At 37.2% G+C, this 27841-nt stretch overlaps 1 protein-coding gene across 1 annotated transcript; it reads right to left on the reverse strand.

The window, feature by feature from the left end:
- Positions 1 to 20300: 20300 nt before the first annotated feature.
- LOC107795023 (uncharacterized) lies at positions 20301 to 27543 on the reverse strand. The gene is made up of 5 exons (XM_016617584.2): positions 26240 to 27543; positions 25398 to 26143; positions 25229 to 25318; positions 20966 to 21670; positions 20301 to 20707 (listed from the first exon to the last, which is right to left on the reverse strand). Exons 1-5 carry the CDS (start codon positions 26349 to 26351, stop codon positions 20603 to 20605), a joined length of 1758 nt encoding a protein of 585 aa, XP_016473070.1. The 5' UTR covers positions 26352 to 27543; the 3' UTR covers positions 20301 to 20602.
- Between the last annotated feature and the right edge of the window lie 298 nt (positions 27544 to 27841).

Genomic DNA, 27841 nt, shown 5'->3' on the forward strand with positions numbered 1-27841 from the left:
TAGGAATTTTTAACACTTCAAATAAGAAAAAATTATTAATTGATATTTTAGTTTATTGAAATTCCTAAATATTAGTTACACAATTAAATTACAATTACACTTTTATCCAATGTGCAATATATTTAACACATAAAAAGTTGAACGACATTTCGACAGAGACTTTGTGCTTTTAATATGTGCGTGTATTCTGTCTCAAAAGATACATATTTTAAAAAATAGCTAAATACTTTATTAACAATTACGTTTGAGTTATAAAATAAGTTGAAGAAAAAGTGTGAGTTCTTGAAAATAATGATTGTTGATCCTATTTATCAACTTATTAAATGAAGAAACAATAATAATAAGTCCTCACATCAATATTCTCAGCTTAATATTTATAATTTCATCACTACAATTTTATAAGTTATCGTGCTTTCTTTTTACTTTTATCAAGAACACGTAAATTTTTGAAAATTTAATAGTTTCTAAAAAGTTTTTGAAAAGTATATATTCTTAAGTTTATTCTAAAACACATACACAAGGTCCTTTAACTGACAACAAATCTTTTTTTTTTCTCATAAGAAAAATATAAATTATTTTATTTATACCAATAATAAATACTATAAAATTGTAAAACAACTAAAGAAAAAACAAATAAATTTTGAGAATTTGGCCAAACAAGCTCTACGTTGGAGAGATAAGAGTGTCGAATATTATCAATGAGAATAAGTCTTGTATTCAGACGGAAAAGTCATTTTACAATATTAAAGTGCATATGACACATTTTAGGTCCGTAGTAATTCTAACTGAAATTATATTCCAAAATAATAAATTTTTAATGACATTCATATTCCTAGCATCTCCAATATGAGGCCAATTTCACCTTCTATGTAGTTTTTAGCTAGGGGTGTACATAGGTCGGGTTGGTTCGAATTTTACAATTACCAAACTAAATCAATTGTGTCGGGTTATTAAATCTAAAGACTAAACCAATAAAACTCGGATTTTTCAATCTCGATTTTTCTTGGGTTTTCAGGTTATTCGGATTTTTTCGGGGATTTTTCCGATAAAATCTTCATAGAACAAAACATATAACGTACGCTCAAAATATTTCTTCAACAATAAAGACAATAAAATTATGTAATATAAATATTGCTAATTAAAAAGTCATAATAAAAATAAAACATAATCTAAAAGTACTAAGTCACGCTAAAATAAATAGACTAATAAGGGAGTATTAATTACATGACTAAACGCTAAAGAAAAATAAAAATAGGTTATGCATTTTTATCTAAATTATTGCAAAATAAAAAATAGATATTCAATACATTCCCCTTCGTAATATTAAATTGAATGTTTTTTGTTAGCAGTAGTATTTGTTTGATTTTGGTTTGGGCTTTTGTTAGCATTATTTAATTTACTAATATTAATGACTATAAAACTTATAGGAGCATTCAAAAATTCTAAGTCCAACCTTGAAATAATATTTGAAAAGATAAAATTATGAATTTTTTAAGAAATATTTATAAATTACATCACAATAAGTATATTTATATATTAAATATATCTAAAAAATTTATATATGTAATGTCGGGTTGGTTTGGTTTCGGTTTAACTTTCTTTAGTTAAAATCAAACCAAACCAATTACGGTCGGGTTTTTTTTCTAACACCAAACCAAATCAAACCAAACCATAGTCGGGTTTTTTTTTCTCGATTTGACTCAGATTATCGGGTTGGTGCGATTTGTCGGTTTTCTTTGTACACCCCTATTTTTAGCCATGCACATTATTAATTGTACTTTGTTATATCTTTCTATATGAAATTTGATTACTTTTTCATAAAATAGATTGCCTCATGAAATTTGTCTCATAAATTACTTCTTATTAATTGTACTTGTTATATATGTAATTTGTATCAATTTAATTACTTTTCTCGGGAAAAAAATTTATCTCATGAAATTTATGTAAGTTTTCTCAAAACGACAAATTAAATGTTTACAAAAAATAGACATGCTAAACACGAATATTTCTCACGTAATACACAAATACGTTTATATTATAACTTATAAAATACTACGAGAATATTATTTAATTGATAATAGTTGCATAGAAAATCACAAAAACTTTTGGCACTACAAAATTTTTGAAGATGTTTATTGCTACAAAACTTTTACCTCTGCCCCTCGGGGTAGAGGTAAGGTCTGCGTACATATTACCCTCCCCAGACCCCACTTGTGGGATTACACTGGGTTGTTGTATTGCTACAAAACTATCAAAACAATCTAAAAATTAGAAAGTTTATCTCAAAAACTCTTTTTCATTTTTTAACTACAGAAAACTTGACCTCTTTATCTATCTATATCTATCAATCATCAATCTATATACTATACTAAATGCACGAAGGCCCTTAGCAAAATGTCGTTCGCCTTTTTTACCCTTTAAAAATAAAGATTACACTTGATAATATAGTCATTTAATTATTCCCCTAATATTTAGCACTTTTAAGTCAACTAAAATTTTGCGTATTAAAGTTTTCCTTATTTAAACTACTATATAGGGAATCCTAATATTTATGACATCAAAATAAATCAAATTGAACAGATTATTTATAAAAACTAATTAGAAACGTACATAGTATCAGATTTTATCAAACATTTTATGGTTCCATAAAATGCATACTTTTTTTTCCAAATTAAAGTATATTCTATATAATTATTTTCCTGAAAAATATACTTATGTCATTAAAGTGTAGCCTATATTTTGACTATCTACTAATCTTTAACTCATTCTGACCATCTAAAAATTATGAATACCATGAAAAAGTAATAAAAACATAAATATATAGCTCTGAATGGTTTGGAAACAATATAAACATAGTCATTGGAAACAATTACTGTAATATTAAAATTTGTAGAATTTTAAATCATTAAAATTTTGATTCTTAAATTTTTTTTATTTGAATTATGTAGAAAAATCTAATAACTAAAAGTTTAAATCAATAAATTTTTTACCTTAACTAAATTCTTTCCGTATTTGGACTATGCAATATAACTATAACACATTGCATGTTAATCTTAATATTCGAACTTCAAAATTCACTTAAATTTTATTTATTGAATTTTTGTATAATATTTAAAAATTACACTCAGTAATTATTTCAACTCGCAAAATCATAAAGTAAAATGTATTCTAAATGAGTAGAATTTATTCAATAATGGCAGAATATCATACACGCAATAATTATTTTTCTATTAATATTTGCAGAATTGAAGCAATAAGGATGAAATAGTAAAAGATAAGAATATATCTAAATGAGTTGTCATTAATTAATTTTCTTTTTTTCCCATAAATATTCCTACAAATGATAGCTCCCTATATTATTATATATTATGTTATTTGTTATAAATTATTAATTAAATATCAATCATCTTTTAAGTTTATAATGACACTTATCAATTTGTATTATTTGAAAATTTATCGTAATAAAAATATCTTTTTACTTTTTTGTTTCTATATTAGGAAAAAAGTTAACAATAAGTTTATAAGTTATTCTTATCATTCTTTGAAGACTTCCATCCTATATTTTGCCTGCTAAATAGGATTAACATTTATATTTTTAGGAAGTTATGTAATTTATTTTTATTTTAGAATTCAATTCTATTATTTAATAATATTAATTTATGTAATTTAAAAAAAATATTTATTCATTGACATGGAAAACACGCGCAAAGCGCGTACCTTAAAACTAGTACTATATTAAAAGCACAAATGCCCTTAGCGAAATGTCATTTGCCATTTTTACCCCTTATAAGTGTACTTTATAATGGATAAAATTGTAAATAAAAATAAAATTGCTTTTTAAAAAAATAAATATATTATTTAATATAAATGGATCTCCTACTTAAATATAAGTATACTATATTATTTTTGTTAAGGGTCTTCGTGCTTTTAGTATAGTATATAGATAAATATAGATAGATAATCATACTTGAATCTTGTCATAATCTTCGTCAACTTTCTTATGTCAAAAGAATCTTTATTTTCTAATAGGGAAAATGCATAAGTACCTCATGGCCTATACCCGAATTTTCAACTACACACTTTATCTTTGCGGGAATCTTATTACCCCTTAAACTATTTTTAAATGGAATAAATACCACCCTAAAACTAGACAATCAAACTCTTGGTAAGTGGTGAACCACATGCGTCCCATGTGTATTTTTAGTACTTTTTTTATTCTTTCTTCTTTTTCTTATCCTTTTTTCTTATTTCTTATTATTCTTTTTTTTTTGGTTATTTCATTCTCTTTCTCTTTTTTTTTGGTCATCGATGGCATAAAATGATGGTCGTCGGAATTTCACGAACACCATTTTTTCCGGCGAATTTTTTTTTCCCGGCGACAGGTTTTTATCCCGTTTTGTTTTATAAATATATATAAATTTTTCTTAAAAGTATAATTTATGTATGGGAGGAAGAGAAAAAGAAATAAAAACGAATATAAGCTGAGAAGATTTTCTCCAGTTAAAATTTCAATACATCAATTTTTTTCGGCGTGGGAGGGTTTTCCGATGATGAATTTTCCCCCCAAATCTGAGTGTATTTTGCTTTGCTTATAAATAGATCTTTTTGAGAGTTTAATTTGTGTGTGAAAAGGGTAAAAAGGGAGGGAAACAAAATAAATGGAAGACAAACGGTTAGACAAAGTCGTCGGTGAATGAATATCCGTCGGAATCAGAGAAGAAACGAAAAAAGAAGTAAAAAAAAGACACAAAAAAAGGAAAAGGAAAAAAAGTAAGAAAAAATGGTAAAAAGAAAAAAATCTGAAAATCTGTCACGACCCCGATTTTTCACTCTCGGGAGTCGTGATGGCGCCTACTAATGTGAGCTAGGCAAGCCAATTATTGAACCATCTACCCCATTTTACTAATTTTATTCTCTTTAACAATTACAAAGAAATAACTTTTAAACAACGGAATATAACATAAGCGGAAGAAAACAATAAGCCATCTGAACACGAATATCTATTACAACTGTTTGAGTCTCGACTACCTAGAACTGGTGTCACAGTTTCACAGAGGGTCTAAGAATACTACAAATAAAGGTCTGCAAGAATTAAATACAACACTGTCTCTGAAAATACATGTAAGAAACAGGAAAGTAGATAGAAGGAGACGCCAAGGCCTACGGACGCATGCAGGACTATCTCGGGTCGCCTGATGAACAAGAATCAGCAATCTTATTGCAGTCCGAAGTCTACAACACTGGGGTTTGCACAAAAGAGTGCAAACTGTAGTATCAGTACAACCGACCTCATGTGCTGGTAAGTGTCTAGCCTAACCTCGGCGAAGAAGTGACAAGGCTAGGATCAGACCACCAAATAAACCTGTGCAGTTATATAATATACAGCGGAAAGTAAAGCAGGAATGAACAATTAAAGATGGGAGGGGGAAACATGCTTCGGGGAATAGCAGGTAAAAACAGAATATCAGGAGAACTATAAAGGAATCACAATCCAACCACTAACAAGAATGAAGAAAACAAAGACAGATTTCACTTTCTTTTCACATCTTGTTGTAGGTGTGCAACCCGATCCTATTTCCTGTATCTCGTGGCAGGCGTGCCACCCTCTCCCATTTCATGTATCTCGTGGTAGGCGTGCCACCCGCTCTCATTTCATTTATCTCGTGGTAGGCATACCACCCGCTCCCATTTCATTATAGCTCGTGGCAGGTGTGCCACCCGCTCCCATTTTATTATATCTTGTGGCAGGCGTACCACCCGCTCCCATTTCATTATATCTTGTGGTAGGCGTACCACCCGCTCCCATTTCATTATATCTTGTGGTAGACGTACCACCCGCTCCAATTTACATGCCAACAATAATCACAAGGAATCCCGGCAAGGGAACAATAATATTAACAAACATCCCGGCAAGGGAAAAACAGCTATAACCAAACTTGTTACAATATCTAACTACCTCAACTATAACCAAACTTGTTACAACACCTAACTACCTCAGCTATAACCAAACTCGTTACTATATCTAACTATCTCAGCTATAACCAAACTCGTTACAACACCTAACTACCTCAGCTATAACCAAACTTGTTACCACATCTAACTACCTCAGCTATAACCCAAGTCGTTACAACACCTAACTACCTCAGCTATAACCAAACTCGTTACCACATCTAACTACCTCAGCTATAACCTAACTTGTTACCACATCTAACTACCTTAGCTATAACCAAACTTGTTACAACACCTAACACAAAGAATCATCAACCTAAGCATCCGTAACATCAATTAAGAACACAATGCAAGGGAACCTCAACTCAACAATAGCCCGACAAGGGAGAAACCTAATGATCTCTTCTCTTTCTCACTTTTACTTCACAATTCACTTCACAACTCGAGCTAATGTTCTAGAGTTTCAATTATCACTTATACTTTCACAATTCGCTATACAACTGGAGTCAACACACCTCAATGTTTTTAGGTCACAATTCTTTCCACAACTTTACACAACAAATAGAAATATTCACCAAGGCATGAATAATACAACGAAGTCATGAAAATCACAATATAAGACACACGGTCATGCTTGACACCAATGCATATAGATACTCGTCACCATGCCTATACGTCGTACTCAACAAGAAGCAATTAGCAAATAGGACACAACTCCTAATCCCTCAAGCTAAGGTTAGACCAAACACTCACCTCGAACTTCCACGGCCAACTCAAGCCTCAAACACCGCTTTTCCCTTTGAATTCGGCTCCAGTTCAATCGTATCTATACATAATCGACTCAATAACATCAATAAATGCTAAACAATCCAATTCCAATACTTAATTATAGTTTTCCAATCATTCTTCCCAAAATTCCAAAAATCGACCCTGGCCCTACTTAGTCAAAATACGAGGTTCGGACCAAAACCCGATCACTCGCCCACGAGCCCGAATATATAATTTGTTTTGAATCTGACCGCAAAACGAGGTCAAATTCCTAAATAATCAAAAAGCCCTAACTCTACCCAAATCCCCAATTTTCTACCCTTAATCTCATGTTTTTAGTCCTATAATCTAATAGATGTTGATGAAAATAGAAGAAAACAAGTTAAAGATTACTTACCTAAGAGATTATGGTGAGGAAGTGCTTCAAAATCGCCTAAGAGCTTTGGAGAAGAAGAGGTTTATGAAAAAGGGCCAATTTTCCGTAATGCATTTTGTTTTTGAGCTTAAATAACTGGGCGGATTTTTGTTCTATGCGATCGCGAAGAAAGGAATGTGATCGCATAGGGTAAGGGAAATTAGTCACTACGATCGCGGAAGAATCAATGCGATCGCATAGTACAAATTGTGACCTCCCAGAATTTACTCTATGCGATCGCGGAAGAATCGATGCGATCGCATAGAATTGATGACTACCATAATTAACTCTATGCGATCGCGGACATTCCTATGTGATCGCATAGAACAAAAACCTGGACACCAGCAACCAGCCAAAAACACCAGATTTTCTAAGTCCAAAAACACTCTGACGCCTATCCGAAACTCACCCGAGCCCTTGGGGCTCCAAACCAAACATGGATACTAACTCAAAGATATCATATGGACTTACTCGTGTGATCTAATCGCCAAATTAACATCATGAACATCGAATTAAACCTCAAAATCAATGAAATATTTCAAAACTTGTTAAAACATCAAATTTTGCATTTAAGGTCCGAATTACGTCAAATGAAATCCGTTTCTTCCCAAACTTCACATAATTATCTTAAATCATATATAAGACCTGTACTGGGCTCCGGAAAGAGAATACAGGCCCGATACCATCAAGTTCTAAATGCATTTCATTTCCAAAACTCATTGAAATTTCCAGAAAATAATTTTCTTTAAAAATTTATTTCTCGGGCTTGGGACCTCGGAATTCGATTCCAGGCATACGCCCAAGTCCCATATTTTCCTACGGACCCTCCGGGACCGTCAAATCACGGGTCGGGATCCGTTTACCCAAAACGCTGACCGAAGTCAAATTTATTCATTTTACAGTCAAAACTTATCATTTTTCACAGATTTTCACATTTAGGATTTCTGGCTACACACCCGAACCGTGCACGCAAATCGAGGTAACGCTAAATGAGGATTTCAAGGCCTTGAAAACATAGAATTCAATTTAAAAGCAAGTGATGACCCAAACTCCACCTCTAAAACAACAATTCGTCCTCGAACGGACATAAGAAGGAAGTACCTGAGTCAGGGAAAAGATAGGGATAACGGCTCCGCATATCGGACTTGAACTCCCAGGTCGATGCCTCAGGAGGCTGACCTCTCTGCTGAACACGAATAGAAGACAAACTTTTCGATCTCAACTGACGAACCTGCCGATCTAGAATAGCTACCGGCTCCTCCTTATAAGACAAGTCCTTGTCCAACTGGACAGTGTTGAAATCTAACACGTGGGATGGATCGCCGTGATATTTCCGAAGCATGGACACATGAAACACTAGATGCAGGACTGATAAGCTCGGCGGCAATGCAAGTCTATAAGCCACCTCTCCCACTCGATCAAGAATCTCAAACGGTCCAATGAACCTAGGGCTAAGCTTACCCTTCTTCCCAAATCTCATCACGCCCTTCATAGGCGACACTCGAAGCAAAACCCGTTCACCGACCATGAAAGCCAAATCTCGAACCTGGCGGTCGGCATAACTCTTTTACCTGGACTGGGTGTACAAAGCCTATCTTGAATAATCCTAACCTTGTCCAAGGCCTCCTGAACCAGATATGTACCCAACAACTGAGCCTCTCCCAGCTCAAACCATCCAATCGGAGACCGATACTGCCTACCATACAAAGCCTCATACGGAGCCATCCGAATACTCGACTGGTAGCTGTCGTTGTAGGCAAACTCGGCTAAAGGCAAAAACCGATCCCACGAGCCTCCGAAGTGAATGACACAAGCTCAGAGCATATCCTCCAAAATCCGAATAGTCTGCTCAGATTGCCTGTCCGTCTGAGGATGAAGTGTTGTGCTCAATTCAACCCGTGTGCCCAATTCTCGCTGAATTGCTCTCAAGAAACGCGAGGTAAACTGCGTACCTCGGTCCGAAATGATAGACATAGGCACACCATGAAGACGATCAATATCCAGGATATAGATCTCAGCTAACCTCTCGGATGAATAGGAGACTGCCATAGGAATGAAATGCGCTGACTTCGTCAGCCTATCAACAATAACCCACACTAGATCAAACTTCCTCCGAGTCTGTAGGAGTCCAACAATGAAATCCATAGTGATCCGCTCCCACTTCCACTCGGGAAGCTCAATCCTCTAAAATGAACCACCGGGCCTCTAATACTCCTACTTAACCTACTAACAATTCAAACACCGAGCCACATACGCAACGATATCCTTCTTCATTATCCTCCATCAATAATGCTACCGCAAATCCTGATAAAATCAACTCTCGGAGTCCATTAACATTAGGCACACAAACTCGACCCTACAATCTCAAACTCTATCATCACCTAAGGTAACCTGCTTGGCACTGTGTCTCTAAGGACACAGAAATGAGGATCATCATACTGCCGATCACGGATACGCTCCAATAATGAAGAACGAGCGATTGTGCAAGCTAACACATAGTTGGGCTCAGAAACATCCAATCTGACGAACCGATTGGCCAAAACCTGAACATCCAAAGTAAGCGATCTCTCACCAACCGGAATATAAGCATGATTGCCCATACTGGCTGACTTCCTACTCAAGGCATCGGCCACCACATTGGCCTTTCCCGGATGATATAAGATGGTGATATCATAATCTTTCAACAACTCCAACCACCTTCTCTGCCTCAAATTCAACTCCTTCTGCTTGAACAAGTACTGCAGACTCTTGTGATCTGTGAACACCTCACATAACACGCCATATAGATAATGCCTCCAAATCTTCAATGCGTGAACAATAGCTGTTAACTCTAAATCATGAACCGAATAGTTTTTCTCATGGACCTTTAGCTACCGCGAAGCATAGGCAATGACCTTGCCATCCTGTATTATAATAACTGTATATGGCCCTAAACCCGTGGGCAAAACCAACACTGGTGCTATAGTCAAGGTTGTCTTGAGCTTCTGAAAGCTCACCTCACACTCATCCGACCATCTGAACTGGGCACCCTTCTGGGTCAACCTGGTCATCGGGGTTGTGATAGATGAAAACCCCTTCACGAACCAACGATAGTAGCAAGCCAATCCCAAGAAACTCCGAATTTCTGTAGCTGATGCCGGTCTAGGCCAGTTCTTGACTGCCTCAATTTTCTTCGGATCAACATAAACACCCTATGCTAGTACAACATGACCCAGGAATGCAACTGAACTCAACCAGAACTCACACTTCGAGAACTTAGCATATAACTGACTATCACTAAAGGTTTGAAAAATCACTCTAAGATGTTGCTTGTGCTCCTCCCGGCTACAAAAATATATCAAAATATCGTCACTGAAGACTATCACGAATGAATCTAAATAAGGCCTGAACACTCGATTCATCAAATCCATAAAAGCTGCTGGGGCATTTGTCAACTCGAATGACATCACCAAGAACTTATAATGCCCGTACAGAGTGCGAAAAGCTGTCTTAGGGATATCGGATGCCCTAATCATCAACTGATGGTAGACAGATCTCAAGTCAATCTTCGAAATTACCTTGGCACCCTGAAGATGATCAAACAAATCATCAATCCTCAGCAATGGATACTTATTCTTGATTGTAACTTTATTCAACTACCGGTAATTAATACACAACCTCATCGACCCATCCTTCTTCTTAGCAAACAACACCGGCGCACCCCAAGGTGAAACATTGGGTCTAATAAAACCCTTCTCAAGCAAGTCTTGCAACTGCTCCTTCAACTCTTTCAACTCTAGCGGGACCATAGGATACGGCGGGATAGAAATGGGCTGAGTGCCCAGAGCCAGATCAATGCAAAAATCAATATCCTTGTTGGGTGGCATACCCAACAGGTCTGAAGGGAATGCCTCAGGAAACTCACGAATAACAGGCACAGAATCAATGGAAGGAACCTCAGCACTAGAATCACAAACATATGCCAAATAGGCCTAACACCCATTCTCGACCATATATCGAGCCTTCACATAAGAGGTAACACTACGGGTAGAATGACAAGGAGTCCATCTCCTCTCTAAACAAGGCAAACCCGGTAAAGCTAAGGCCACAGTCTTGGCATGATAGTCCAAGATAGCGTGATAAGGTGATAACCTGTCCATCCCCAATATAACTTCGAAATCATCCACATCCAGAAGAAGCAAATCTACACGAGTCTCAAGACCTCCAATAACCACTATACATGAACAATGAACGCAATCTACCACAATAGAATCACCCACCGGCGTAGACACATAAACAGGGGCACTCAAGAATCACTAGGCATGATCAGATACGGCGCAAAATAAAACCGAAGCTTCTCTACCACAAACCAGAACAGTACCTGCACCTCCACCTCTAATACCTTTACCTCCACCTCTAGCATCTCTACCTCCACCTCTAATACATCTACCTCCACCTCTAGCTAACTGAGTGGGTTGGAAGAGTCCCTCAATGAACCTCCTCGCTCTCTCTCTCAGTAGGAAGCATAATAAGAGCATGACGAGCCAAGTCGATGAATCTGATCTTGTATTGAGTAACAGTCATAGAACCCTGCTGGAGACGCCCAAACTGCCTCCGATAGGCCTCTCTCTGAGTAATGGAGAGAAACTTCTCCATAAATAGCTGTGTAAACTGCTCTCAAGTCAAGGTCGGCGATCCGGCTGGTCTAGCCAAGCAATAATCTCTCCACCAAGTCTTGGCAGATCTGGACAAGCGAAAAGTAGCAAAATCGACTCCATTAGTCTCAACTATCCCCATGTTACGAAGAACCTCGTGACAGCTGTCTAGATAATCCTGGGGATCCTCAGTAGATGCACTACTGAATGTAATAGTGAAAAGATTGGGGAAACTTATCCAACCTCCACAAAGCCTCCGAAGACGTAGCTGATCTATCACCGGTCTGTGTTGCTGCTCGGTTGAAGAAGCAGTACATGACCTCTCCATTCGCGAAAGGACAAGAGTAGAGATTTCAAGTTAGCATTGAGAGAACAAAATCACACGACAGGGAATAATAGAAGTGAAACTTTTCCTAACTCTGTAGCCTCTGAGGGATAAATACAGACGTCTCCGTACCGATCCCTCAGACTCTACTAAGCTTGTCTGTGAACTGTGAGACCCATGTAACCTAGAGCTTTGATACCAACTTGTCACAACCCAGATTTTCCACCCTCGGGAGTCGTGATGGCACCTACTAATGTGAACTAGGCAAGCCAATTATTGAACCATCTACCCCATTTTACCAATTTTATTCTCTTCAACAATTACAAATAAATAACTTGTAAACAACGAAATATAACATAAGCGGAAGAAAACAATAAGCCATCTGAACACGAATATCTATTACAACTGTTTGAGTCTCGACTACCCAGAACTGGTGTCACAGTTCCACAGACGGTCTAAGAATACTACAAATAAAGGTCTGCAAGAATTAAATACAACACTGTCTCTGGAAATACATGTAAGAAATAGAAAAGTAGATAGAAGGAGACGCCAAGGCCTACGGACACCTGCAGGGCTACCTCGGGTCGCCTGATGAATAAGAATCAACAATCTCACTGCAGTCCGAAGTCTACAACATTGGGGTCTGCACAAAAGAGTGCAAACTATAGTATCAGCACAACCGACCACATGTGCTGGTAAATGCCTAGCCTAACCTCGGGGAAGTAGTGACGAAGCTAGGACAAGACCACCAAATAAACATGTGTAGATATATAATATACAACGGAAAGTAAAGCAGGAATGAAAAATTAAAGATGGGAGGGGGAAACATGCTTCGGGGAATAGCAGGTAAAAACAGAATATCAAGAGAACTATAAAGGAATCACAATCCAACCACTAACAAGAATGAGGAAAAAAAAGGCAGATTTCACTTTCTTTTCACATCTTGTTGCAGGCGTGCAACCCGATCCCATTTCCTGTATCTCATGGCAGGCATGCCACCCGCTCGCATTTTATGTATCTCGTGGCAGGCATGCCACCCGCTCCCATTTCATTTATCTCGTGGTAGGCGTACCACCCGCTCCCATTTTATTATATCTCGTGGTAGGCGTATCACCCACTCCCATTTCATTATATCTTGTGGTAGGCATACCACCCGCTCCCATTTCATTATATCTTGTGGTAGGCGTACCACCCGCTCCCATTTCATTATATCTTGTGGTAGGCATACCACCCGTTCCCATTTAATTATATCTTGTGGTAGGCGTACCACCCGCTCCCATTTACAAGCCAACAATAATCACAAGGAATCCCGGCAAGGGAACAATAATATCAACAAACATCCCGGCAAGGGAGAAACAGCTATAACTAGACTTGTTACAACATCTAACTACCTCAACTATAACCAAACTTGTTACAACACCTAATACCTCAGCTATAACCAAACTCGTTACCACGTCTAACTATCTTAGCTATAACCAAACTCGTTACAACACCTAACTACCTCAGCTATAACCAAACTCGTTACCACATCTAACTACCTCAGCTACAACCCAACTCGTTACAACACCTAACTACCTCAGTTATAACCAAACTCGTTACCACATCTAACTACCTAAGCTATAACCCAACTTGTTACAACACCTAACTACCTCAGCTATAACCAAACTCATTACCACATCTAACTACCTCAGCTATAACCAAACTTGTTACAACACCTAACACAAAGAATCATTAACCTAAGCATCTGTAACATCAATTAAGAACACAATGCAAGGGAACCACAACTCAATAATAGCCCGGCAAGGGGGTAACATAATGATCTCTTCTCTTTCTCACTTTTACTTCACAACTCGAGCTAATGTTCTAGAATATCAATTATTACTTATACTTTCACAATTCGCTATACAACTGGAGTTAACACTCCTCAATGTTCATAGGTCACAATTCTTTCCACAACTTTACACAACAAATAGAAATCTTCACCAAGGCATGAACAATACAACGAAGTCATGGAAAACACAATATAAGACCCACGGTCATGCTTGACACCAACGTATATAGATACTCCTCACTACCTATACGTCGTACTCAACAAGAAGCAATTAGCAAATAGGACACAACTCCTAATCCCTCAAGCTAAGGTTAGACCAAACATGTACCTCGAACTTCCACGGCCAACTCAAGCCTCAAACACCGCTTTTCCCTTGAATTTGGCTCCAAATCAATCGTATCTATACATAATCGACTCAATAACATCAATATATGCTAAACAATCCAATTCCAATACTTAATTATAGTTTTCCAATCATTCTTCCCAAAATTCCAAAAATCAACCCAGGGCCCGCTTGGTCAAAATACGAGGTTCGGACCAAAATCCGATCACTCATTCACCCACGAGCCCGAATATATAATTTATTTTGAAATCCGACCCCAAAACGAGGTCAAATTCCCAAATAATCAAAAAGCCCTAACTCTACCCAAATTCTCAATTTCCTACCCTTAATCTCATGTTTTTAGGCCTATAATCTAATAGATGTTGATGAAAATGGAAGAAAACAAGTTAAAGATTACTTACTTAAGAGATTATGGTGAGGAAGTGCTTCAAAATCGCCTAAGAGCTTTGGAGAAGAAGAGGTTTATGAAAAATGGCCAATTTCCTGTAATGCATTCTGTTTTTTAGCTTAAATAACTTGGCGGATTTTTATTCTATGCGATCACGAAGAAAGGAATGTGATCGCATAGGGTAAGGGAAATTAGTCACTGCGATCGCGGAAGAATAAATGCGATCGCATAGAACAAATTGTGACCTCCCAGAATTTACTCTATGCAATCGCGGAAGAATCAATGCGATCGCATAGAACAAATTGTGACCTCCCTCCCCCCCCCCAGAATTTACTCTATGCGATCGCGGAAGAATCAATGCGATCGCATAGAACAAATTGATAACTACCAAAATTAACTCTATGTGATCGCGGACATTCCTATGCGATCACATAGAACAAAAACCTGGACACCAGCAACCAGCCAAAAACACCAGATTTTTTATGTCCAAAAACAATCCGACGCCTATCCGAAACTCATCCGAGCCCTCGGGGCTCCAAACCAAACATGCATACTAACTCAAAAACATCATATGGACTTACTCGTGCGATCTAATCGCCAAATTAACCTCATGAACATCGAATTAAACCTCAAAATCAATGAAATATTTCAAAACTTCTTAAAACATCAAATTTTGCATTTAAGGTCCGAATCACGTCAAATGAAATCCGTTTCTTCCCAAACTTCACATAATTATCTTAAATCATATACTCCCTCCGTTTCAATTTATGTGAACCCATTTGACTGGGCACGGAGTTTAAGAAAAGAGAGAAGACTTTTGAACTTGTGGTGTAAAATGAAGCACATATATTTTGCGTGGCTATAAATCATTGCATAAAGGTAAATTGTTTCCAAATAGGGAAAGAGATCATTCTTTTTGGCACGGACTAAAAAGAAAATAGGTTCACATAAATTGAAACGGATGGAGTATAAGACATGTACCGGGTTCCGAAACTAGAATACAGTCCCGATACCATCAAGTTCTAAATGCATTTCATTTCCAAAACTCATATAAATTTCCAGAAAATAATTTTCTTTAAAAATTCATTTCTCGGGCTTGGGACCTCGGAATTCGATTTCGGGCATATGCCCAAGTCCCATATTTTCCTACGGACCCTCCGAGATCGTCAAATCATGGGTCCGGGTCCGTTTATCCAAAACATTGACCGAAGTCAAATTTATTCATTTTACAGTCAAAACTTATCATTTTTCACAGATTTTCACATTTAGTCTTTCCAGCTACGCACCCGGACTGCGCACGCAAATTGAGGTGACGCTAAATAAGGTTTTCAAGGCCTCGAAACCACATAATTCAATTTAAAAGCAAGTGATGACCTTTTGGGTCATAACAAAATCATTTTTTCTTGCTTCTCATACACACACTCTGCCACGTCAGCGTTAAGGGTGCAAATAACTTTACTTTAAAATAGTTTAGGAGGGTAATAGGATTCCCGCAAAGATAAAGCGTGTAGTTGAGAATCCGAGTATAGGTCAGGGGTACTTATGCATTTTCCCTTTCTAATAATTTAAAGAAAAAAAAAAAAAAAAAAAAAAAAAAAAAAAAAAAAAAAAAAAAATTGGCATTGTAAACCTAATATGCTTGCTACCTCTAAGAATTATTTAAATATTTCGCACTTATTTCTGTCTAATATTACATAATATATCCTAGCAGCCACTTCTTCTACACCAAAGTTTTTTTTTTTAACTTTTTATTCATTCAAAATATTAAAAATATAAAAGTCAACTTCTCTGATACACGCCCAATATGTGTCCAAATGACTTGATCTTCCTATTTTCTAGGTAATGTTAGTCACTATGACGACAATCAGAATGAATTTGTTGCCAATTTGATTTACAATAATATATATGCATATTTCATTTCTTTCTCGCCCATACTTTGACGTAAACTAATTTTTGTTATTTATATACAAAATGAATGAGAAAAATTAGTATAAAATTGATTGGATCAAGGACCAATCCATTCTTGGAGATAGTGACAATTAGCATTAAGAGAACTTAGCCCAATTAACTAAATGGTTGATTTAATATCTTCTAGCTTGACCTTCTCCTCTCCTTTGTTTAAACCTTTGTACCGCTGTTAGTCGGAATCTAATCAGGTCACAATCAAACTGTAAATATTACAAGTTAAAAATAAATTAATCTTTTGATCATAACCGTACAATTGAAATGTCATTTTTTTTTATTAAATTTATAAGAACATAAAATTTTACAAATTATTGAACACCTCCCTCACAAAGCCGTAGAATTAAAAAATTAAAACCATGTGGTACACTCTATAAAAAGATGAGTGTGGGGGGAAAGAGGTGGTCTAAAATGCACATACCTTTACCCTCATTAATCCCTATTATCTACTGCTAATTAATATTATTGAGCATGAGGTCCAGTGCTAATTTATATAATTGAGCATGAGGTGCTGCTACTTCCACAAGGAAAAATTATGGTCACTATTTTCGGCTGTGAATATTTAAGACTTTTGGAAATCTAATCTATTGAGGTACCAAAACAAAGTTAAACAAAAATATCCAATTCCATAAATAGTAAAAGAAATAGTTGCTTGTACTTGTAGGAATTGGACACAATTTTAAAATCAGCAGTAGATTGGCGAAATATAGGTTTTTTACTTGGTTTAATTACAACAATTACAACAAGTCAACAACAACAACAACAACAAACCCAGTGTAATCCCATAAATAAGGTCTTAGAATGGTAGTGTGTACGCAGACCTTACCCTTCCCTTATAAAGATAGGAATGTTGTTTCCGATAGACCCTCGGCTCAAGGAACAATAGAGATACGATAAAGCAGTCAAGTAATAAACAAAGGTGACAACAATGCATAATGGTGACAGGCGTGAATGACACAATAACAACAACAACAACAGCAACAACATGTAATAATTTTTTGATAATGAACACAACATGTAATAGTAAAGAACCATGACTAAGATAATACAAAAATAGTCTTAGTACTACTGGTAGGCCTAGGAGGAACACACTACTAACTGTCAACCTATAACCCTAATACTCGACCTCCACACCTTCCTATCTTAGGTCATATCCTCGGTACCCTGGAAATACAGAACTTTTTAGAGTATCCGGCATTGGTTGCAAGAATGAAACTCATCTTCTATCCACTAGTGGCGGATGCAGGATTTCCTGCTAAGGGGGTTCAAAAAAGAAAAAAATTAAAATGGATTGTAGCTAGTGGGGATTGAACCAATGACCTTATAAAGGTTTTGAACCCCTTGACCACTAAGCTATACTTTTGGGTTGTGTCAAAAAGATTCAAAATATAATATATAGAGGTAAAAAATAGATTTTGACTTACATATACAGTGTAATTTTTTGGCGAAAGGGGTTCTGGTGAACCCCTTCCGCCCCCTAAATCCGTCATGCCCTCCGCAGACCCGCCATGGACAACCCCTCACACCTCCTGACCGGTGCATCTATGTCTCTCCTCTTCACATGCCCGAACCATCTCAACCTAGATTCTCACAACCTGTCATCTACAGATGTCACTCCTACCTTATCCCTAATAATTTCATTCATAACCTATCATTCATGGTATGCCCACACATCCATCTCAGCATCCCCATTTCAGCTACTTTCATCTTCTGGACATGGGACTTCTTGACATGCTAGCACTCAGCCACATACAACATAGTTGATCTAACCACCACTTTGTAGAACTTGCCCTTAAGTCCAGGTGGTACAGTTTTATCACATAGAAACCCTGAGCTGAGCCTCCATCTCATCCACCCTGCTCCAATACGATTAGTAACATCCTCATCAATCTCCCCATTACCTTGAATAATGGCCCCAAGATACTTGAAACTATCTCTTTTGGGGATGACTTGAGTACCAATCTTCCTTCCACTCCTTCTTCATGCAACCCATCACTAAACTTGCACTCCAAGTACTCAGTTTTTGACCTACTCAACTTGAAACCTTTAGACTCTAACGTCTTTCTCCAAACTTCTAACCTAGCGTTAACTCCACCTTGCATCTCGTCAATATGTAATCAGCGAATAGCAACATCATGGCACATTCCCTTGTATGTGTCGGGTCAGCACATCTAACGCTAAGGCAAATAAAAACGGGCTAAGAGTCGATCCCTGGTGCAGCCCCATCTCCACTGGGAAATGATGTGAGTCGCCTCTCGCAGTCCTCACCCGAGTCTTCGCTCTCTCGTATATGTCCTTAATTACCCTAATGTACGCCTCCAAGATGCTAGCCTCCATACATCTCCATAAGACCTCTCTCGGGATTTTATCATAGGCCTTCTCTAGGTCAATAAATACCATATGCAAGTCCTTCTTCCTCCCCCTATATTGCTCCACCAATCTTCTCATGAGGTGAATGGTTGTTGTAGTAGACCATCCCGGCATAAATCCGAACTGATTCTCGAAAATAGTAACACTACATCGCATCCTCCTCTCCACCACCCTCTCCCAAACTTTCATAGTATGACTCAGCAACTTGATACTCCTGTATATCACCTTTGTTCTTATACAACGGGATCATCAAACTCCACCGCCAGTCTTAAGGCATCTTCTTCGTTCTAAAAATAATATTAAACAAGCGAGTAAGTCACTCCAAGCTAGTCTGACCTACTTCCTTCCAATATTCCACTGGAATCTCATCAAACCTAGTTGCCTTATCCCTGCTCATCTTCTGCATTGTCCCTACAACCTCGTCGCTCCTAATACGCCTAAAATACCCAAAATCTCTCTGGCTCCCAGAGTTTTCCAACTCACCTAGCACGATATCCTTGTCCCCTCCCTCGTTCAAGAATCCATGTAAGTACTCTTGTCATCTACTCCTGATACACGCCTCTTCCACCAGAACCTTACCATCTCCGTCTTTAATGCACTGCATTTGGTCCAGGTCCCGAGCCTTCCTCTCCCAACTCTTGGCTAACCTGTACAGCTTCTTGTCGCCTCCTTTGCCCCTAACATCCTCAAACAATCGCTCAAAAGTTGCAGTCTTAGCCGCGGTGACTGCCAATTTTACCTCTTTCCTTACCTTCTTATAACATTCCCTACACGTCCTCTTTTCATCCTCATCCGAACTCCTACTAGCTTCAAATATGCCGCTTTCTTAGCTTCCACTTTTCTGTGGACCTCCTCGTTCCACCATCAATCCCCTTTGTGACCTCTTGAATAACAGTCTTAAAAAATGAAGTTATGGCAATACGTTGTTGAGCTAAAACTTTGATTTGAATGTCATCATTTTTCGATGTTATCTACTGCTGTATATCACCAATCTTTATTTATTGTCTGCTATAGAAGACCGAAATAAATAAGATACAAGGATCAAAGAAGCACGGGTAAAACGACATTTTGTACCATCAACAGTTTAAAGGACCTTAAAATCCACATATTCAACATACTACATCCACATTAGTTCTTAAATAACATTAAATTTATCCCAGAAATCTTTTCTGAACAATCTCGTTGACACAGGTACATTCTTAACAAAATAATTTCTTCTACCGAGTTAAGCATACTAACATTTTAACACTAACATAAGGGTAATCCTTGGGGATTTCTTTCCCAACTTTCCTTAACAGCTCTACATATAGACCTGGACCAACAAAAGCATAGATTATATGAACAAGATCGCTAGAAGGTCGAAAATCCGTAAAGTATGAAGGTGCCAAAGCCAATCGGAATCCATCCACAGAACTAGACAACCGAGATCATTCCTATTCACTCCCTAAAAACCACATTAAGCATTGCCTCACTCTCTCGATTCTCATTGCTTTCCCTCAATCTCCACCCCAAAATCTATGGAACGACGAAAACAAGGATCAGAAAATTTTACCACTTCTAATAAAGTACTAACAAAATTCAATAGCTTTATTAGTATATCATTCAAGTTTAGCTGTATCAAGAAGAAATGCCACCAACATCACCAATTCCGGAGTGGAGAGGCAAAAGAAATCTTGATTGCACTCCTTGCATAACTTTAAATGACAACTTCGAATTGATGTACTGCCAACAAAAAAAGAGAGAGATATTAATGTTAGGAAACTTTTTCAAGTGAATAAGCTGGAGCATATACTTCTAACCGCATCCAAATGGCGATTCCACAAAGCCTACACCTCTTCCAAACAGAAAGCACATACACACACACACTCTCTGATACAAATAAAACCACTCCATACAAACTATCACGGCACGTTATGACAAAATTTCAACTGTTCCATGTATTAGAGAATATATGGTGTGCCAAACATAAAGAACAAATACCTTTGTAACATCTCGGTAGAAGGCACTGATCTCCTCCTCGGTAAGGCCGCCCTCATCAGCATTTTCCTCCCAGCCTAGAGAACGCAAAAATGCAGCCTCTTCCTCTTCCGAACACAAGATTGCATCAGACTTTGAAAAGCTCTTGTCGGTACTATTCTTCCCCTCATAAGAGTCATCAGTGCATGTATTTTCACCTGAAATCTCAGTTGATTTCTCAACCCTTGGGCTCTCATCAGATAACGTGGCATCTTGATCCTGAGGGATACCAGGCGCAGTCAAAACTTCTGAAACACCAGATTTATCTAAAAGTGGTGATACAGCATACCCTGCACCATTGACAGCTGAACTGCTTGCAATAGATTTCTTTCTCATAAGATTGAAGAAATCATTTCGACTCCGAGCTTGGGATGACAGCTTTTTTTCCACCAGTAACCCAACAGGCTTGCGTTCAGAGGTAAAGGAAGCAGCATTATTTGCTAGACTCTGTGTGGAAGCAGATGCGGGAGCAGTAAGAAGGGTATTTGACCCTTTGCTGTGAGCATTTGGGCTCAAGCTACTGTTCACACCATAAGAAACGCCATTCTCTCTTGTTGGCTTAAAGATGTGAAGCTTGGTTGAGAGACAGTGATTGACAGGATTAGATGATGAGACAGTTTGCTGCAGCTGCTCAACCTTGGCTCTTGGTTTGTCGGAAGGATTTGGCACCTGAAATTAAAGATTGCGGGAATGTATGTTATCATGAAAGTAATTCAAGTATAGCAACATTGTTATCCCAAAAAAAAAAAAGGATCTACAGGGAGAAAAGCTAGCACTAAACAAAATTCAGAAATGTTAGGATAAAGTCTATCTATTAAATGGAAGATCAGACCATTTAAATGTGATTTTTGCAGTCTCCATTTTTTAATTTCTGCAGCTTCACTAAGTATCTCGTATTCTACCAAAACTCCATCAAACTTTATGCATTCTTCTAAATTGGGCAACTATTACTTTCTGCCCTCTTTCACTAATAACATCTTTCCATAATCTCCTATCTCTAACTTAGTCCACTTATCATTTTCCATCTAACTCCTTCGGAAAGGCATGCAATGTCACCATAATAACAGTTGTGGCACGTGTCTATATAGGAGAGCATATCAAGGCGGTTGCCCTGTTATTTACAGATATAATTCTAAATAACACCAATAACAAAAACGAAATAATACAACACAAGCTGCTGTCATGAATCTTTGCTCTTCAGTCCAGGGAAACTTCCAGGCTAGACAGTAACTTCGACAAATTATTTTAAACTTATCCACCGATATAGATACGCCAAACAGAAAGCTCAGTAATGCTAGACAATTTCAGATACATGAAAGGAGCAATACCGGATGAGTAGATAATGTCATACTACTATGAAGAGTGATAGAAAACTTCTTTCTGTCAAATTGCTAAAAGGCCTACATAGAGAGGATATTCAACCATCCAATTTGTCTTTCCCCCTCAGTTAGCCACAGTTTTTATCATAAAATAGTTTTGCTTTGAAAGGGTCGCAATGTTTCAACAATTCATCCATCTGACTCTTAAGTGCTTCCTTCTTGGTTTTAGTCCTTTACCATGTCTTATAATTTCGATTACAGGCCACAGAAGTTGGAAAATAAATCATCTTGTATGCTTTTCACAAGTGGCCCCCTGAAGCATCACCTAGAAAATCAGGATTTTCCATTTCGAGGAAAGATAAAAGATCGGTATTGGTAAGGAAAAAAGGTTTGTCCTCCCCGAGTTGGTAAATTTGTCACATCTACCTTACATTACCAAACTAGGTGACAAATTTAACCGAGACAGGAAGAACCTGCAACATGTACAAGCAATATGAACAAGGAACACAGCTCATGAATAATGCTACCTCCTGATTATTAAGGTCAGTCTGGATAATAGTTCGTAAGTTTACTATCATCCTTAAAGAAAAAATGCTTTGTCACAATAATGTAACTCAATCAAAATGCAAAAAAACATTCTTGATATTTTGTATTCCCACACCCACCCCTTGAATCCTTGAATCCCACACAACTCTCTGAATCCAACGATTATTTTATACAATGTTTGATAACAAAAATATTTTTCTCAGAATTGACTCGTTATAAGAAATCATAAATTTAGGAGCAGAAAAGGTTTTGAAAAAATGGAATGGATATAGTTATATTTCGTGGGCTCATCACTGTGGTGAATTCAAGGACTCATTCACAATTCCACTTAACTAAAGAGACATTTTGCTAAAAGACGAACACTTTTTGCATCTTGCTTGGCTATGACCAGAATGCGCAAATCTGTTGTTAGAATGTAAATTCATAATCTCCAAAACCTCCCCCAAGCATACCAGTGGTCTGGAGAAAAGATAATCAATAAGGAACATGTATACACTGATGAGGAAAATATGCAGCACCACTAGCCTGGTTGTTGGTTGAACTCAGTCCAGTCTGTGAATTTCAGGGTTTAAAAGTACAAGACAGCTTCAAATTTCACGTTTATGACAGCAGGAGGGAGGTAAATAATTTATAATTAAGACATAGGTCCAAGGCAATCTATACAACAACAAAATAGCTTTTAACAATTGAGCGAAAAAGCATGGATTAGCAAGCATTGGTTACCAGATCAAGGATTAAAAACAAGAATCAGTTCAATTTAAGGATTAAATCATGAATCTGTATAATAACTTTTAACAGTTGAGCTCAAAAGGATAAAGACGTGAAGGATCCAAATCCACAAGCCACGGTTACCAGATAGAAAATCAAAACCAAGAGCCATTCACCAACTCCCCAAGTTGTGAAATAATGCACGAATTTTTAAAATAGTTAAGAAAATCTCACAATTTCATTGTTTTAGGAAATTTTCGAAAAATAGTTCATTAATAACTGAAATAAAGGTACGGATAATTTTCCAAGTTCCTAACATCTCAAAACAAACTTAATGGAGTGTTTTTTCTTCCACTTAAGAAAGACAAGAGTGAGAAACTTTTTTTCTGTTCTCCTCATACTTGAGGAACTATTTCAAGCATCAACTAAGTTGAAAGACCAAAGTACACGTTTTTAATCGGCAGAAGTATTGGCTAGAGAGGAAAAGATTGCAAGGTCAATAAGATGGATGTGTGTGATAGTATATATGCAACTTCTGTCTTACTTTCTGATTGAAGGAGAAACTGAATAGGTAAGCCAATAATTAGAAATAGTTATTTGAAGGGAATAATCTTAATTATCTGAAGGGAAAATGCTTTGTCTAGCACTGCTAGCGATTTATGTTGTGTTTCACACCTTTGCATAATACTTGTGTTACTGTTTTTCCATTTATTTGTTGTCTCTCACGTTGCTGATTATTTTTTGGGTTTTGTTGTCACAGATCTATTGTATCTAAGCTGAGGAAGCTGCCTCTCTACCCCTCTGGGGTAGGGGTAAGGTCTGCATACACTCTACCCTCCCCAAACCCCACTAGTGGGATTTTACTAGGTTGTTGTTGTTGTTGTTGTATCCGAAGGCAAAATGCAATTCAAAGCAATCGCAAAATAACCAAAAAAGGGGAGAAACCGAAACAGACGGGTTAAGAGAGGCTTAACTCACAGCCGGTTACCCTTAATTTGCACACTTAATATAAGTTCCTAATGCATTCGCTTGTTTCCTAATTTGAACAGAATTATGAGATTTGATTTGCAAATAATCCAGTTTTAGAAACAATGTCTTTGTAGTTCATGCAAAGCACATGATATCATAAATGAAAAAGAAGTGTGATAAAGAAAAGACCAACTATGTTTTCCTGGAACATCACGTCATGTACTCTCTCTGATTGTCATGTATACATTGTCTATTCAATTCTTATGGTATCTGACATTGAATTGTCCTTGGTAAGGATACACATAGACCACGTGAAAGCCTTCTCATTATGCTTAATAAATGCGCTTGTTAATTCATCAGGCAAGACAGAAGAAACAACATGAATGGGTAACACAATCATCACCAGCGAAAAAGGTGCAAAGCTCAACTTAGTAGAGTCTCATAAGCATTACTTGAGAACTCCCAAGGATTCCCAATTAAAACCTTTTGATAACGAGGTTAGTGCCATACAAGGGCAACGCCATTCTGTCAATTAATTGTCCTTCATAATGAAACTTCGGGAAATTGCCCCCGTATATATAATTATTGGAAATAGAAAAGTCCAGAAGATGAACAAAAAAACAAAAAAAAAAAAGCAATTGGACACCTAAGCTATCTGAAAGATGATGGCTTCAGAAACCCTTACCGAGGCCTTAGTTACCAACGGTTTCAATGGTATCAATTGCCTAGATTGCTTCATTGCTAGCTCTTCGAGTCGCTGATTTGCATGGGATAACTGTTATGGTAAACATTAAGTTATGAGCACAAGAAACTTCTAATGTAAGCCACACATATAAACGGAACACAAAACCAACCTGGGAAGTAGCCTGAGCACAAGGAGGACCCCTAGCGACTGTTTCAGCCATATTAAGACCCCTGCTAATAGCCTTGCTAGAAATTGGAGAAGAAGGTCCAGAAGAAGCACCTTGTTTCACGGAAGAAAGGCCAGGGTTATTGTTTCCAGCCACTGCCGTAATATCTGCCAGAGAAGATGCCGACTTATTACCAGTAGTGCCTGATGAGCCTATTGGTAAACCCTGAGGCATGGTACCCAAACCAGGAGATCGGACTCTTCCAAAGCCAGGTGATGCTTGTCGTTCTTCAGTTACTAGGGGCTGGATGCCTCTGTCAATTGCATTATCCACACTATTAACTGAAGCAAGCGGGCCATTTTTGTCAGTTGGGTCGATTTTACCAGCAATTCCCAAATTCTTAGGCCCTGTCTCACTAAATCTACCATAAATCATTGACTGTGAGTGTCTTAACCCTTCCTCCTCAAATATTTCCCAACGATGATTCCTCGAAGTATCAGGAAGGTCCCTTGACCTATGATTTCCTAAAGTTGATTTCTCGTGATACTTGTTAATGTCTTTATCCATGTTCCTATGACGAGGGCTTCTAAAACTACTGTAAGATCTCAAGCTAGGGCTACTACTATTAGAGTTCCATCGGGTATGTGATGAAATGGCTCGATCTGATGCAGCAGGATGCCTCAACTTGTTATTGCTCATATTAGTTGACAGTGATCTACTATTTGCAAGTTTTGATGGGACAGGATCATCTATAAAGGGAATAGAACAAAGGAAATAGTTTTAACTGAAATGAAAGTGCATGTTGTCAGAAAAAGTATGAAAAAGTATTAGAGCATGAAAGTTACCTGAATGCAACGGGGATGATGCAGTGACAGAGCCCGTCACATGTCTACCACTCCTTAACCATTGCGGGGCTAATGTAGGCTCACTTCTTTCCATAACACTACTAATGAACATTATCCAAACAAGAACAAAAGGAAAAACAACTCTCTTTCCTTCAGCGCAACTCCTACTATCAACCTCCGGTGCCAACCTAAATCACTAACATGCCCCCAAGAAGGCCAGTTTCTCTCTTGAAAACATTAGACCAAATGCCCAAGAACTTAACCAAGTTGCATGAAACTCCGCTGTCCATTAGCCCCAAATTCTTACCAATTTCCCTTTAGAAACAAAACCATTTTCCTGTAAGCAATCAGACTAAACTAAAGTGTAGCACCCCACTATCTAAAAAAACCTCCTTAAGGGTGGGTAAGGTTAGCCAATCCGGCCCGAGAAACCTTCGTTTCAAGTACCAATTTGCCCTGCCAAGTTTCTCAATGAATTGGCTTTAGAAACAAAAGTCCTTTGTCTATAGGGTCGATTAAAAATGTTCAGAACCCTATAATTCAAAAAGAGACCACCATTCTATTCACTTCAACTAGGGATTATTCATTCTGTACATTATATACAGCAAACTGCAAACAGCAATCACTTTATTCAACCACAACAATGCCTGCCTTCAATTAAGAACATAATATACTCTTCTTCACCTTATCAAAAACCATCAACAAGATGCCTCTTTAAATGCTTCCTTCTTCAACTAAAATAGACTATAAAAAACTCCTCGTGTCATTCATAACACTTTGGTGGAATAGAGTGCTACTCACTAAAGGATATAGTCAAACCCTAGATTTCAAAATCAACAAAAAAGACCAATATAGGGCACCATTCATAAGAACATAGTCCACAACAAAACTCGGTCCTCCAACTACCCACAAATCAGAACAATAAGCTATCAAAGAACAGTTAATTACCCAAAAATTTGAATGAAACCCCAATAAAGAATATAATAATCAAAATAACGCCATTATAGAACCTAATTCAGTCCCTGCTATGCCTTTTTACCTTGTTTATGTCAAATTGTATTGATGAAATTCTCAGATAATTAAAGAATCCAAAATGAAAATTTTTATACTGACAGGAAATTGAAGAGTTGTAGAGAAAGAGAAACACTAGTCGGTTCTTCGATTGATGAGGCGTGTAGAGGAAGAAATAGCCTATGTGTGTAACCGTAGGAAATATCAGGAGATCAGAAATATAGATATTAAAGGGAAGCAAATACTAGTACTCCGTTTTCTGCGTGTAAGTTTGAAAGACTAAAAAAAGTGTGGTTACCAAAAAATTTTGGAGAAGTTTATTTTTTTCAAAAATAATTAAACTAAAAATTTAGAAAAACTCTTTCGGAAAACAATTTTACAAATCAAAAACAACAATAAATGCGTGCACAACTTTATTCCTACTTTATGAGGGTAAAGAGCATATTTTCTATTGAACCCCGGCTTACACCAACATAATTACAAATTAAAAAGTGTTTGAATAATTTAGTTTTTAATAAATTTTTCGAAAAAAAAAAAAAATCTAGGTAATGCACGCTCCATAAAAGATGACAGTCTTGGTTTTGACCTCTG

This window comes from Nicotiana tabacum, chromosome 7 (genome assembly GCF_000715075.1).
Source record: "Nicotiana tabacum cultivar K326 chromosome 7, ASM71507v2, whole genome shotgun sequence".
NCBI lineage: Eukaryota > Viridiplantae > Streptophyta > Magnoliopsida > Solanales > Solanaceae > Nicotiana > Nicotiana tabacum.